General features: G+C 45.8%; 1 protein-coding gene across 3 annotated transcripts in view; it reads left to right on the top strand.

Annotated features, from left to right (window-relative positions):
- LOC135384193 (neural cell adhesion molecule 1-like) overlaps window positions 1-16527 on the top strand; it is a 210984-nt gene that overhangs the window by 171919 nt on the left and 22538 nt on the right. For all 3 annotated transcript variants that reach the window (XM_064613416.1, XM_064613415.1, XM_064613414.1), the window contains exons 2-5: window positions 2860-3041; window positions 5125-5380; window positions 10765-10974; window positions 12377-12655. In XM_064613416.1, the coding sequence (XP_064469486.1) occupies window positions 2860-3041; window positions 5125-5380; window positions 10765-10974; window positions 12377-12655 (927 nt within the window). The remainder of the gene's footprint in view (window positions 1-2859; window positions 3042-5124; window positions 5381-10764; window positions 10975-12376; window positions 12656-16527) is intronic.

The following is a 16527-nucleotide window of genomic DNA, read 5'->3' as shown; positions in this document are numbered from 1 at the left end:
CTCGTCATCACTACACATAGGCTACAAATAGGAGAATTAGTAAGACTGGCACCCCGCAATGGTGCCAGGAATTCATCAGGCGCAAATATGTTTATACAACCCCGCGAACATATCTGCACGTGGCATACACTTGTTAACTTTCCATAATATATGTGGCCAGCTTTAGCTACCAAAGTAGAAAGCGCTATTTTCACGCCCACATCGAAAGCACTAATACGTAAAGGATGTTTTGAACAGGCAAGTAGCACCGCATAGACCATGGGACGCCTCTACTTAAAAGACAGCCGCTGAGCGCCAGCTGGAGTCGACTCTGAATGCAGCCTCTGGTTATGAGAGATATTTTTATGCAACGTCTTTAGAAACGCAATCAGCGAGAACCGCCGTTGCATCCCCGGCCCTGGGACGCAAATGGAGCTGATTTCCGACTCGAATTTTCTTGTCCCTTCCTAATCTGGTACTGGCTCATATCATGTTCCTCGCGTAAATGGCGATGTAATCACCATTCCACAAGCGCGTGTGGAAGACGCCGTCTGTTTGAGTTAGGCCTAACAATTGAGTGCGACGATTGAACTTGACGGGACCGTGGGTCCGTGGCCGGAAGCCGAGAACGTAATGTATGGTTATATCAACGCCGCGTTATAATGTCGTATAGATACATTATCACGTGCAGTTTAATCTGCGGAATGGCGATGTCATGTGGATTCGAAAACAGGGTTTGTCAGTCGGAGACTTCCGGTTTTAGCTGTATATCTTTTCTTGATCATTGTTTATGCTGTCATTTAAGCGCAGATTCGTGCAAACGCACCGACCAATGAAAAAAAAAAACTCTTGTAGCGCCACGAGGCACTCATAACGAAATATTTCTGAACACACGCACTCTAAGAAAAAAAGGAGTAAAAAGGGGAGTAATTGCAGCTTCTACTCCCCTAGTCTGCAATTACTCCCCATTTTAGTCCCCTAACCCAACATTTAGTCCCGACATTTACTCCCCAAGACTGCAAATTGTCACTAGACTTCGCGAATGGTCTCCTGAATGCGACAGTCTACGTAAATATGTGCCCTTGGTCAATTTGAACGACATAAGGCTGTATAACTCAGACAACGTAGCAATTTTCCAGCCACACAGAGTAAGAAACAGTTAGCGCATATTTCTTCGCAAATTGTGCCCTAGTATCGCGCAAGATTTTATATCAGTCGATATATCACGGTTGACGGTTTGCTTCAAAGTATTTTCATGCATGCGCACCAATTATGTACCTGGGACTCTTACAACAGCGCGTGAAATGCGGTCTTCGCTCTGTGACATTCATTTACTCCCGCGCATTTACTCCCGAAAGGGACTATTTTTTGTGGCAATGCAATTACTCCCCAAAAGGAGTAAAAGTACTCCTTTTTTTCTTAGAGTGACATATGAAGATCAAGACACATGACAGGTAGGGAGACAGAGCTCTCGCTTCGGAAGCGTTTGTTTGTGAGGGTCCCCTTTATTGATGGTTGTGTCATCTGTTAACAAGAATTCGAGCCATCGTTGTCACGTCCCAACGACATAACGGGCAAGCAGAACTCCTGTGCCACAAAGTACTTGTATTTCAAGTAAGAGTTTAACCATTTAGGAATCGTATTGGCAGGAGAGAACTTCACCACGGACAGCATGCGCACCAAGAGCTTCTCCGCAGAAACAACTTACTTGTACACATCGCCAGCTGGCACAAGTGCGTGCAACAATATACGCTTCCAAAAATCGCATTGCGTTTGGCATGCTGTGCAACGGCGATTCAGCAACTAATTTTTAAACGCCAAATGCACTGTAAATCAGTAGAACTGCAATCTCAGAAAATATCTCCAAGGTCGTGCTGTAGACTGGGAGGTGGTGGGTTCGAATCCTACCGCCGGCTGTGCTGTCTGAGGTTTTCCCTGGGTTTTCCGAAGACTTTCCAGACGAATGTCGGCACAGTTCCCTCTGAAGTCGGCCCTGTCCCCCACTCCTTCCTGCTGTCCTCTCTCCGTCTGTCCACATCTGTACGCCGCTCATAGCCACAGTTGCTTCGCGGCGCTAACACCCAATCAAAAAAAAATCAGAAAATATCTCTATTCGATTGCCTGAGCTCTCATACTCTGACGTCACAATTTTCGTCACAATTGCGCTCGTAGTTTTTCAGAAGACTAAAATGGAAAATTGCGGGCAACACTGTGTCGAAGTTGCCACCGACTGCGCATTGCTCGTCAAGTGTGGCGGTGAAACTACATTGCATGCGCGTAACACTGTGTCTAAAAATAAAAGAAGCCGGCTATGTATCGGCTACGTAGTCATCATGAGCAGCAAGCCAGTCGGGAACATTGGTCACTGTTGCTTCAAAAATGGGGAATTATTGGTAATTACTGGGAATAATTAGTGGGAAATTACTGGGAATTATTTCCCACCAGACGTCGCCTCAAGCCGTTCTACCGCAATTTCACTAGCAATTTAAAAATATTTCAAATATCGTTACATGTATACCGTACCAGTATACCAGTATGCCATACCATATATACCAGTATAACTTGCGATCCGTATACAAGCAACAAACCATTCAAGTACGCCGGTAAGACAACCTGTCTGTCTGCTGCTTTACGGTAACCTTGAGGAATAGCCTCGTTGTCGTTGCGCCATTAAACTCCCAATCATCATCATCATCATTTAAGGAATAGATGAGGTAATGAAACCTGGACAGACGAACTTGAGCCTCACAACGGCCAGTTGTGAGTTTCAATACCTGATCGTTGCTACACAGTGCGTTGTTTTGTATCATCACGTTTATTCGTAAAAGAAACTGTGGCATCTAGTTTCAACTTGTTTTTTTTTGTGTGTGTTCATTGCAGAAGTGACAGGCATCGTGGGACGAGAAGTGTCCCTTCCGTGCGACCTTCGTCCAGCGGTGGGTGAACCGACGGACGACGTGCCACTACTGGTGCTGTGGTTCCGAGAGGGCTTCCCTACTCCACTCTTGAGCGCCGATGCACGAAGAGGGGGAGGAGGAATATCACGGGCACGGGTATGGAAGGTAGGGACTTCGTGATACGAGCAGTTCGTCTTCTCTTGCCAACAGCAACCATAAGACAACGCCGTTTCTTTGCTCCGTACCGTAAATCGGGCAGTTTATGTTGACGGCATAGTTTATTAACACCTTGTTGCTTGTAAAGCCAGCGGGACAAGTTACAACTGTCACAGAAAGCGCCTAGTATTCTTAATTTGCGAGCGAAATTCAAGTAAAACGGCTTGAGGTGACGTCTGATGGCAAATAATCCCCAATTCGTCAAGTCACAGTGATATATGCTCCCCACTGACTTGCGGCTTCTGATGCCTACGTAGCCAACACGTAGCCAACCTCTTTCATTTTAGACCCAGTGTTGTCCACATGAAATGTAGATTTGCCGCCGTACTTGACTAGCAATGCACAGTTGCTGACCAACACAGTGTGACCCGTAATTTTCATTTTCATTTTCGAACAAAACAACTGTCAGAGTAATTGGAGGTAGAATTGTGACGAACTAGTACCGAGGGGTCAGGTTACCGAATAGATAAATCTTCTGAGCTTGCACGTCTACTGGTTTACGGTACCTTTAACGTGATAATACTTCGGTATTTTACGCCGCGAGAAAAGTGTGATGATGATGGCGACGGTTAGTCGACGTATTTTGACCGCCTGGCTGCCCTTGCGTGAACGCGCGCTGAAGTATCAGCCTTATTGGACTTCCGTCCCGAAGGACGACGGTGTTTGTGCGGCTTGTGCTGTGTCACCAAGGCGCAGTTGTACTCCATTCTGGAACAATGGAATTGGCAGTGCGGATGCGTCGCCAAGTGAAGGTCGATGAGGTGTGGCTTAAATGGCGTCGAGCGTGGCACACATGACTGGTATCATGGCGATAGTTGCTAATGCGGTACTAAAACTGAACTCGTCATCGTCATCGGGTATATGAGCTTTAAAGCTTCCCAACAGATTTAACTGGTCCGACGTAGCAAGCGTTCCAGGCAGTAGCAAGCACCAGGTAAAATACCACGAAAGCAGGGTGCTCCTATATTATTATCATAATGGAGTTCACGGTAACCGGTACGAGAACTTGATGAGCCGTACGCCTCATTACTTTGAAGGTCCAGTCGTTTTCGAAACCATTGTGTCATTTTATTGGATCATCCTCGTGGACAACTGACCACGGTATCGAAAGTCCCACGCAAAATAGTGGCCTAGTTTGACTGTTATTCGATGGAGTTCATGACAAGAGCAGACGCCGGATGTTGAGAGTATGCCGGAATTCCCTCTCTGGAAAAAGGCGAAACGTCATTCCCTACACCACCAATAAGAACACGGCCTTGAGGAAAGGAATGCCGCGGCCGCGCGGGAGTCTCACAGAGTTATGGGGCGTCTGGACGGCGCCTTTCTCCTTTGGGCGCCACCCTCTCACTCCTCCGGCTAGGGTATGACGTCACGCCGTAGGAGACTGTGCAGCTGCGGAATATTTAATATCTATTGTAGTATAGGTAGCATCAGTAGCATTGGTCTCGAAAATGAGTTTCCGAACGATTGGTTTCGTAGATGAGTTTTCGAAAGCAAACCGTCCCTTTAAAGCGCCTTCGATTTTCTGGCATCTTTTATCGTATCAGTTACGTAGAGTGCTTCCGATAACTCCGTATTGTAAACAAGATGCGAAAGCACGCTATACTCTGTGGCTATCCCCATCGTACACGTAACAAAATTAATATATCGTGCTACCACACATGAACCAATTTCAAATTTGATCTCGAAGTAACCGTCGTCGCTTCACTCTTCGAAAGCTGCCTATTGGCTTCTTTTGTGTATATCTGGTTCGAACGTCTAAAATACGCCAATCATCAATCATAATTTTTAAGTACGTCCAATGAAAAAATTGTGCACCTGCATAGATTGTAAACGTAATGGAAAGAAGAAAAAGTAAACAGGGCTTCCTTGCCTCACTGCGCCACTTCCTGCCGTTAGCATCTGAAGGAAGTTTTTCAATTTTTCTTTTCAAACATCAATGTTCATTACAGCTTTTGCGCATCAACATTTTGAACACTTCTCAGTTATAGTTTGTAAACAGTTGATATTTTAGTTTTCCTTCTTGCGCAAGGATGATGCCTGGGACGTCCGCCTTACATCAAATCCTCCGGCGTTGCTGCTGGGGAACGTGAAATCGGAACACGCTGGCACGTACGTCTGTCGAGTCGACTTCCGGCAGGCGCAGACGACCAACCGCATCGTGCGTCTGCTCGTCGTGGTTCCGCCGTCAATTCCCGTCATCACAGATAGAATGGGGCAGGTCTACAACGGCACTGCTACTTTCAACCGCGGGGACATCGTGCATCTGCAATGTGAATCACGGGGAGGTAAGAAGTCACGAATAAAAAATACATCGTTGTTTTACAGCTGCATGGTAGAACCAGTAGTTTCTACGGAGGGGTACCATATATTGTGCTTTGTGTGTCGTGTGTACATTGTAGCGGCTGTGAATCCGATCCCGAATATTACACGAAATCATGGCTAGAATAAAACAGGGATCGAAACCGGTATTTTTTTCGTTCCGGTTCGGGTCCGGGCATACTGGTTCGGTTCGGGTTTAGCTACGCTGAATCGAAATTATCAGCTTGAACCGGTTCCATTATATCGGTTCGGCTCAGGGAGAGTCTCCCCCCGCACACACACAGACAAAAAAAATCAGTCAACGGTCGGGACATTTACAGGGATTGGAACCGTTACTTTTTTCGGTCCCGGTTTAACCGGTTCATCAGCAGTCAGTTTGCTACATGAAAGCGAGCGTATGGTCACCGTACACGGTTGTAAGAGAAAGGTATGAGATAACCGTTTCAGGTGAGTAAAAAAAAAGGGTCGGTCAGTAGTACAATTATTTCACCTCTGTATCGATTCCCGTACCGGTAACCGTATGAATTTTTTTCGGTTCAGTTCCGGTTCTGCTCGGGACAAGCAAAAAAAATTGTTCGGTTCGGGTTCGTCAGAAAATAACGTTTTTTTCCGGTTCGGGTTCGGTTCCGGTTCCGTTCCCTGGAATAATATGTAGATTTATGGGTGCCAAACATCTCCGTCGAAACCCCTTGACGCTCCGCTCCCGCGCCACGAAGTTACGGCACTTTGAACACGAGGAGGTCCCTTCAACTCTTGGCTCGCCTCCTCCTCGCCCGATCTCCGTATGACGTAGTACCGAGTGCGCAACGGAAGTGCGTAGTTTCCCGTCCTCATGACGACGCCCGTAACAACACCATCTAGATAGAGAAAGCCTGCGCATTTCCTCCTCTCCCTCCTTTAATTAAGAGTCAGAATTCGTCTGCTACTGGGATTCACCGTTCTGCGAATTCAAGAACCCGCAAATGATGGCAGCTCACCTGGAACATGCAGGCCTAAATATTGATACTCCTGCCACACGTTCACTCTTCAATGATCATTGAAACGAAACGACACTGAACACGCGCGTGGCGCCATCTAGGGTGTAACGTGTCAACCTCTCAGGGAGGATTGGATCTAATGCTTTTTGCGAAGTTGACACGTTACACGCTTGGTGACGCCACGCGCGTGTTCAATGCCCATTAAATTCAATGATAATTGAAAACTGTACCGTGTGGCATGGGTATTAGACAAAAAGTGCAAGACGCTTTCCAGAAAGCCAGTTTTGAGAAATATTGAGACCGTTTTGCGCTTTATTTCCAAGTTTTTCTCATTTAATACGCGGGGACGCTCAATCACAACTCGCAGACGACGGCGGTTTCTTCTTCGTGGCCACAACCGCCGAAAGCACGTTCGTGATTGGCTACGGCCGTTGAAAACACGATCCTGATTGGCTGACTCTTAATTGTTACGTCACGTCGATGAGCGCGCGCAGGCTTTCTGTATCTAGGTGGTGTTGGCCTGTAAACAGGAACTCGGCGAACGCTGCACCGGCGAAGTCCTCGTATCGGAAGCGGATGTTGTATGACGTAGAGCCATACAGCAACCGGTCAAAGCGTCACTTCCTGCCTACTTCATGGAGCTGCTCGGCACCGCTTGGCGCCATGGCCGGCAGGGGCCTCGAAAATGGAAGATTTTTAAAACTCGGTAGCATAAAAAAAAGTAATAGGATGTGGGAAGTGGGACTTTGCGTACGAAGTACGTAGAGTAAGGCGTACAAAACCAGCCAGAGACGAAGTTCTATCGGTGTAGTTCCTCGACCCCTTTAAGTACTTAATTGGAAACGTAGTTATTTTTACCAACGAGAATGTCACGTTCGGTACGGGGGCAGGTTATCTATGTAACTAGAACAACTATATTTTTCTGATGATGATTGCAGTGTTTCATCGCCAGATGCGATATTGTACCAGACTGTACCTCACACGAAGTTTATCAACTCACACTTACGTAATGGTTCATTGAGCGCCAAGTAAACGATACAGCCTTGTAGGAATTTCTTGTTCTTTCGCGGCAACTTCCGTAATGAATATTGCAATGAACATACACAGCAGAGCTGGGCGAAGCATGATAAGAAATATCTACTTGGAAATTTCACCGCCCCCTTCCAAACAACAGAAAAAAAGTTTTGCTGAGCGGAAGTGCAAAAATTGTTTCATTGCATAACCAGGTCAAGTGTGGAGTGTTCTTCTAGGGAAAGGTTTTCTCCAAGGGGCAACACTTTGTGAACCGCCAGTTCGCGTGTGGCAGAATTAGCTGATCTGGACTGGAAAGAGCCCTCAACAAATGAGGGCGGTAACGTCGTACAGTTTTTCCCGTTTTGTAGTGTCGGTATAACGTCAACATTATTGCTGCATCATTGTGTACTACAATCTGATCGTAAGTCGTGATTCAGATGGATATTAGAGTGGCTACGTCGCTACACAAGCTCGGTCAATCCAATCCGAAATAGGAGACGCGGATTGCAAAGCCGTGCACCGAGCGAGACATGCCGAGGTCAGACGGCATTCCACTGATGACGCAAACCACAGGCCTCTGTACTATAGAGGTCAGAGTATGACATCACCAGGAGAAGGCGCTTGAACCACACCCCCAGTGTGGCAAAATTTGCTCTCTAAGTGGAATTATCTATAAACACCCTTCGCCGGAACCCTCCTTGCTCAGTAACCCGTAAGACTGAAACACCCCTTTCACGTCGTTTACCACGGCTTACGTTTTTCGTATTGTGCTGCGGAAATTTTCCATTCCCCGTCGTCCCTTGGACGAAAACAACTCGGTGAACACCATCAGCCAAGAGCTGCTGCCACGTCACTTCCTATAAGGCAGTTCCGGCACCGAGACGCCACCGTTAATTACAGCCCACTGTATACAACAGTCAACTCCGAGTTTATCGGAGTGTGGCGCCTGTAAAGGGTGCTCTGCCACACATATACTCTTATAGAGGGGAAGCCTGCAGTACGAGAGCGCGTGGGTCGGCTAACGCGTTAGTGCGTATCTTTCTCTGAGTAAGGGTCAGCATCAAATGATAGTTTAGAGAGATAGTAATGGATTGAAGCTGTAGTAAGAGACATATTACAGAACTGAGTGAGGCAGTAATAGATACAATGAGTAATATACACAAAAACATATTCTCTCGGATGTTTCTTTTCCATTATTACTTGTTTCCTCGCATCGCCATCCATATTATCTCTGTCCACGCAGGAAAGTTGCAGTAGTCAATCTCAACAACTGAGGGTAGCATTTCCATTGTGATTATATTTAATAGATTTCTGCCTGTATTTGAACAGGTGAGCCATGTTGGAATGAAACTCTTGGTTTCTTATTCTCTGCAAGCGGGAATCACACATGAACACGCTGCGAATTATGCTTGCAAGTAGGCTCGGCACAAAACACGAAGCAAATGAGGACAAACTGGAGCATGCTGGCTCATTAATGACCTATACGCAATCACATTAATATTGCACGCGTGATTTACTTTACAAACATCTACTGCAACTGCAACAATGAAATCGTCCAAAGCTCTATACTGAACAAGCACGTTGTTCTCTTTGTTATTCCGAATCAGAAGCGATAGTGTGCTCTTTCATCCTCTCGTATTGGGGGCGAAGGAAAGACGCGTCTCTAGAGATGCGCAATGAATAAAATAAAGAAAAGAATGGTGTTCCTTCACAAATTTTTTGCGAACGATCTATCGAACGAATTTTTGTTCCGAAAACGGCTTTGGTACCTGGTGGCCGAAGAGATCAGATGTTCTCATTGGAACAACTTCGTAGCTCTTATAATTAAAAAGTTAATTATCGAAAGTGAATTAAGACATTGCCTTAGGAGTCTGCTAATGCCCTCCTAGGGAGTGCCCTTCAGCATATGCTATATTGCAATTGATTTCATCTCGGAAAAAGTGATAGACACATATTTTTTAAATATAGTCACATTTAGCAGGGACACCCTGTACGCAAACAGTGTCAATTTACAAGTATTAGTACGATTAGAAAGCTTTGTACTTTGTGTGCATGTCAGAGTTGCCAGACCTAATTTCGCAACCACTGCCACGGCATCGAGTCACTCTTTTGGTGGGTGCCATATAATCGTTGAGGTCTAAACGGTGCAGACACACACACAACTACACCTAACGTGACTGTGTGAAGTTAGGTTCAGTCACGTTGGGAAACTAAAGAGCGGCCAACGTGATAAACTAATTCTGTACTTGTACTTCACTCACTGTGAGAAGCCGATTTCTCAATCTAGGACGGCAATCTGCGTCAACCGTGATGAATTTACTGCAGAGCGAGGCACTGTCACTGCTGAACGCTGGAAACCCTAATTATTGGCAATCGAACGCGTCACTGTTTGCAGTCACCACGGCGGCCACAAAGGAGAAACTATCGACAGGCGCAGATCGATGTTTGCATATGTCGTATTTGTTGAGCTTCCTTGCGTGCCTCCGGAAACAGGATGAAGCGTAGTGCAATGCGCAAATCGGTCAAAATGGCGGGTCTACCCTTGTACGGGTACGAGCATGTACATGGATTAGCATGTTGCCATGTTAAGACGACATAGTATTTCATTGTACTCAAATGTCGTTTTGTTGAGCATGCGAGCCAGTGGTCAAGTTGGAAAGCGATCAACGAAAACCGGTGGAGAGAGTGTCTATCCTTTAGTTAAGGGACCTTACTTCAGAAGGTTATACAGATGTAGTCCGAGAGCTAGCATAGCAGACGTGAAATCTAAGGAACTTAAGTACTGGGCTTCCGGACGACTTTTTTTTTCAATCAGCATTAGAAATTAGAGGCATTAGATAGCTCGCACTTGGCTTCCGGAAGACCTATGCCGTCAAATAGATCGTATCTGCGCCGAAGGCCTGCTGTTCTGGTCACCGGTTTCCACCGTATCTGAACGAAGAAAATAAGACCACAGGTATCACGTCTGTGTATGTTGTATCACTCTCTCCATTACTTTCGTGAAAAAAAAGAAAAAGAAAAAAAGACACATATGTTAGAAGCATGACGCTGCATTAAAGAGTGGTGCACTTTGAATCGCAAGAGAGTTGCAATTGCGAAGCGCGTTGATTGGTGCGTTTAGTGTTCGTTTGAACTATTGTCTCATTAACTGGATTCATTCATTAGATGGACTCCGTGTGTTATTTGTTATGCCTCTTATTGTCATCTCGGTGTTGCATTTGTTCTGTTTTTTTTACTTCCTTTTCTATTCGTGCGTTCTGGAGTGGCTGTCTAGACTTTGTCGAGACACACATCTCCATGTTTTTTCATCAATTAATCAATCAGAGTTGCCGAACCATAACGAAAGATGTCTCCCTCAGGTCAGCCACGACCGACACTTTCCTGGTTGCGAGACGATGAGCTGATGCAGCCTTCTCCAGTAGCTTCGACATCGAGTGCGGACGGCGTGGTGAGCCGCATTCACGTCGGTCCGCTCACAAGGGCTGACCTCCTCACCAAGATTACCTGCCAAGCCCAAAACAACAACGTCTCGGAGCCACTCGCTACAACGGTGGTGTTGGACCTCAACCGTAAGTGTGCTGCGTCACTTACTTGCATTTTTGACAGATGAAGGCGCGTGCCAAGCTGGATACAAAGGGGCAATGAAATGACAGATAGCATTGCTCGAGACCCTGCAATCATTCGTCGAGCTGTACTGTTCGAGACACGGTTGTCTAAAATCTCCAGCCCGTGGCGCCGCCATCCCCTATCGGCGATGTCGAAGGAGCTATACCATTACAGTCTCCGAGGGGAGGCCGCGCTGAACTGCTCTCCCTAGCAGACGACGCTGAGAATGAGATGGTACTCTCTCCCGACAGGTGGCGCAGCCTGGCCTTACCTCGGAGACTGTAATGGTATAGTTCCCTCGTGCGCGACGTCGCCGATAGGGGACTGCTCGGCCACGGGCTGGAGATTTTAGACCAACCGTGTCCCCAACAGTACATCAGAGGTCCCCGCGCAAAATATTTTTGCCAAACCACCTACATCTTGTAATTTGACTTACAAAAAGTGGCCTAGAAAGCCTGCCATGAGGTGTGCGACGCGGACTTTGGAGGACTTCTGGTGCGGATCAATGTACCGCAGCATCAACACAGTGAGCAGCCGCAAGATCTAATTCCTCACCGAAAATTCGCGGGCAACGAGCGCAGCTCTACTTGTGGCGCGTACGCAGCACGTCACAGAGTGACGTCAGCATTCTTCATCCACTTTCAGGATCTCTGGGGGAGTTGAGGGGACTCAAGAAGGTGTAAAGATCTCTCACGCGCACTAGAGGTCAGGGCGGTCATCGTTCTTGCGTAAGAACTCATGTTGTTTGTTGCACACTTCGAGGCAACAAAACAAGAAATATGTGGAAGGGGATTTCACTCCTATTTTAAGCATGTGGGCATAAAAGAGTTGCTACGCCGCTACATCCCAGTGAACCGCGACCACCGGCAAACTAAAGTGCTGCTTGGTTTGCTTGTGCATTTCTAACAGAGATAGCTTGAGAAGTACAGCACTGATTTTACGACGAGTAGTACGTTTTCGAAGAACGTTTGTAACATGTCTGCGGGAAACGAATTCATCTGGTTGACACGATATATACACGTAGAAGTACCGAGCTGCACGCACGCTGTTCCACCTTCATTTTATCTTGGCTTTGGCTTGGCTTGGCTTTTAGATTCGAGAAGCACGGAGAAGTCACTTCAACGCACTGCAGTAAGAAAAACGTATACTTTTTCGAAGAGAAACGCTTGCCACTACACAGTGCCATGCGTCTGAGTGATGGCCGCTGGGGGAAAGAAAAAACAAGAATTTTCAATTCTCGTTTCTCTGTGTGTCGTTTCTTCGCGGCGAATGGTGAAGGGGGTGGGGGGGTGGGAGGAGCTAAGCTGTGCGTTTTAATCCGTGCACTTTAATATATCACGTCGCACATATTGCGTCATTTTTCAGTGGCCCCGACAGGCGTCTCCATCACGGGCGGTATCGAGCCCCTGCACGCAGGTCGCCCAGCACTGCTTTCCTGCGTTTCAACGGGCTCCCGACCGACGGTCGTGTTGAGCTGGTGGAAGGACAGCGGGCGCCTCCCCGCGTCGTCCTCAAACAACTCGGCGAGCAGCGTCACTCTGATACCGACGAGCGCCGACCACGGTCGTCGCCTGGCGTGCCGAGCGCACAACCCACATCTCGCACACGATGTCCTCGAAGATGCCGTCACGCTACGAGTCCATTGTAGGTCTCATCCTTTAAATGCTCATCCGAGCCACGTTGCTTGCGAGATATATATGCACGTCACAGCCAAGCTCTTTCACTGGCATCGTTGTCGAAATTTTGGAAGCTATCGGCACGTTGTTAAGCCTATAATTTCTTCTTTTTCTTTCTTCTTTTCATTTCCTTTTCATTTCTTCTTCTCCTTTCCGTTTCCTTTCTTTTCTTCTTTTCCTTTTCTTCTCCTTTCCTTTTCCTTTCTTTTCTTCTTCTTCTTCCTTTCTTCCCTTTCCTCTTCTTTTCTCCTTCTATTCTTCCCTTTTCTTTTCTTATTTTTCTTTTCTTCCCCTTTTCTCCTTCTTTCTTCCCCTTTTCTCCTTCTTTCTTCCCCTTTTCTCCTTCTTTCTTCCTCCTTTCTTCCCTTTCCTCTTCTTTTCTTCTTCTATTCTTCCCTTTTATTTTCTTATTTTTCTTTTCTTCCCCTTTTCTCCTTCTTTCTTCCCCCTTTCTTTTCTTCTTCTTTCTTCCCCTTTTCTCCTTCTTTCTTCCTCCTTTCTTCCCTTTCCTCTTCTTTTCTTCTTCTATTCTTCCCTTTTCTTTTATTATTTTTCTTTTCTTCCCCTTTTCTCCTTCTTTCTTCCCCCTTTCTTTTCTTATTTTTCCTTTCGTCCCCTTTTCTTTCCTTCCCCTTCTTTTGCCTTTTTTGTTTGGAATAGCAAGCCGACCTTCGTCTGACTGACCTTTCCTTTCTTTTTCTTAATAAATATATCCCCCCCCCTATAGTCAGCAGGTTATTAGATGTAGTAGTCATCAGTGGTAATTACCTGCGATGCGAATAGTAAACAAGGTAGCAGACATCGTCGTATTCATTCGACGCCACTTCGGAAGTATAACGCGGCTGTGACGAACGAGTAAAAGGCTAGAATCTTTGAGGGACGGCCATGCATCTCTGGCATGATTGATTGAGGTAAAGAGATTCCATCGGAAAAACGCAGTCTCAGCTAGAGACGCTCCGATAAGGATCCACTTATCATATATAGAGAAGAACTATGGATCACTGCAAGCTAATAGTACACGATCGTACACATACAGATCTTAAATGTAACGCTGTTGACAGTAATTAAGAGATTCAGTAGATCGAACGCACACGATGAAGATGATACGATAAAAGGAGCGGTCGAATGAAAGCTCCAGCAACGTGATGGCCAGCCACTTCAAAGGAATGGTGTCATTGGCTTATCACGTTTACGGAACCGTTACCTCGGATCACATTCTGATCCACTAAAAATCCGTATTAAGTGAAAGATACACATTAAGAGCGCATAAGAGGCATGGGACCGTATTCTCACCCGCTTCCTCGTGCAAATCTCGGCAGATATTTTCACCTTCATCTTTATTTATTTATTTTTATTTATTTAAAAGACACTTCCGGCACACAGTTGAGGACCAACCAAGGTAGTATTCAAAACATCGTCAAAAATCATATCACGCTCTTGCACAAGGCAGCGCTAATCAGTAAAAGCATTCAAAAAACACACACACAAAAAAAAAACAATCTGTACAATATCTATAGGCTCGGTTTCACCAAAGGTGGATAGCTCTGAACCCAGATCAAGAGTTATCAGCTCCGGTGGCATAGTGGTTAGGATGGCCGCTATCCACGCCGAGGCTGGGAGGTGACACCGGTTCGAATCCCAGCACCGGCTGCGCTATTTGTGGTTTTCCCTGGTTTTCCCTGTGGTTTTCCCTGACTAACACGGAAGAAATAAAAAAAAAAGATCAAGAGTTGCTAAAACGTGAAGTGAACACGCAATTCTCTATTATAAGCGTTAATTGGTGACGTGATGAATGTTTCAATGGCAATAACTCCCTTTAGTTAAGCCGAGTTAGGCGTTATAAATTCGAGTAAAGAAACCGTCAATCTCGGTTCAAATCTTAATCGGCATTGGTGAGACCGGACCTTATAGTCGACTTAATTACGGAAGTCTAGAAGAGCACCAGAAGCTGCCGAACTTGGAATGCTTGTCAAACTTTGAGGCAACTTGTTCCACTCTCGCACAGTGTACACTCTAAGAAAAAAAGGAGTAAAACGGGGAGTAATTGCAGCTTCTACTCCCCTAGTCTGCAATTACTCCCCATTTTAGTCCCCTAACCCAACGTTTAGTCCCGACGTTTACTCCCCAGGACTGCAAATTGTCTCTAAACATCGCGAATGGTCTCCTGAATGCAAAAGTCTACGTAAATATGTGCCCTTGGTCAATTTGAACGACATAAGGCTGTATAACTCACACAACGTAGCACTTTTCCAGCCACACAGAGTAAGAAACAGTTAGCGCATCTTTCTTCGCAAATTGTGCCCTAGTATGGCGCAAGATTTTATATCACTCGATATATCACGGTTGACGGTTTGCTTCAAAGTATCTTCATGCATGCGCACCAATTATGTACCTGGGACTCTTACAACAGCGCGTGAAATGCGGTCTTCACTCTGTGACATTCATTTACTCCTGTGCATTTACTCCCGAAAGGGACTATTTTTTGTGGCAATGCAATTACTCCACAAAAGGAGTAAAAGTACTCCTTTTTTTTTCTTAGAGTGACGGGGAAGAAAAGTAGTGCAGTCTTGTATACCACCACGCCTGTAGTATTGCCTACGAATATGTACTCATATTTCATAGTCAGGGCTAATAGTTGAACAATAGGAAGAATGCGGCGTTGTTGGTATAGGTTCTTGAACTTTTGACCTACATGTTGAACTCCATTATCATCTCTGTTCGTCTCTGGACATCATCCTTTTTGTGTTTTCATCATCTCATCATCGGATTGAACTTTCTGTATTAAGTGTACTGGGGTAGCCAGTTTGACTTCGTCGAAACTCACATCCCCATTTTTTTCTTTATTCACATCACATCGCATCACATCACATCAGGTTCATGATGGCGAACAGCGGCAAGAAGACAAGGGCAGGTAGAAGTAGACAAGGACAACTGCAGGAAACTTGTTGCAGTTGTCCTGTCTACATCTACCTATGTCCTTGTCTTCTTGCCGCTATCGCCATCACGAACAGTTGAAGACGCGTTGAAAATCGTAGGTGCCAGTAGAGATGGAAAATATCCGGAAATTTTGAATCGCTCGAAAAAAAACGTTTCTTTTTCTTTGCTTTTTTTTTTTGAAAAATTGGAAAAAATGGAAACAAACGCGGTTACTGCTGAGTCGAAGCATTGCCGGCCTAGCTCATTGTATAATGAGCTAGAAGCTTTAGTACTGTTCACCCTCTAGGCATAAATGCAGAGCAGAGCATTCCATCAGACTGCTGCCTACTCAGCGATAGGTAATTGGAACAACCCGTCCACTCCGACCAGAACTCCGACATTATGTGAACGCGACGGCGATCGCTTGGAGCAGCCAGAAGGAGCTCTAAATTGGTGGTTGTTGGCGTATTAGAGGCACCCAAGGCACTGTTGGCGGGTTGGAAAGCATCGAAGGCACGAAAATTTACATTTTTGAATTTTTTCGCCGGGAAATTTTGGGCAATTTTTCCGGAGACAAGAAAAAAAACAAAAAAAAGCAGGGGTTTTTTTTTTCAAAAAATTTCCGGTTTTTTTCCGGGGCTTCGCACCTCTACACTCTTAAAAATGAACTTCACCACATAGCACGCTCCTAGCCAACCATCATCTCAAATGATATCGTTATCTGCCCTGATTTGTTGAAAACGGGGGGCGTACGCCTTTTTTGTGACAATTATGAACAGCATAAGTGTCACAGAAAAGGCGTACGCCCCCCGTTTTCAACAAATCAGGGCAGATAACGATATCATTTGAGATGATGGTTGGCTAGGAGCGTGCTATGTGGTGAAGTTCATTTTTAAGAGTGTAGGTGCCAGATAACTTGACAAC

This window comes from Ornithodoros turicata, chromosome 2, assembly GCF_037126465.1.
Source record: "Ornithodoros turicata isolate Travis chromosome 2, ASM3712646v1, whole genome shotgun sequence".
Lineage (NCBI taxonomy): Eukaryota > Metazoa > Arthropoda > Arachnida > Ixodida > Argasidae > Ornithodoros > Ornithodoros turicata.
The sequence above is the reverse complement of the archived record's forward strand: the minus strand, read 5'-3'. Positions and strand labels throughout refer to the sequence as shown.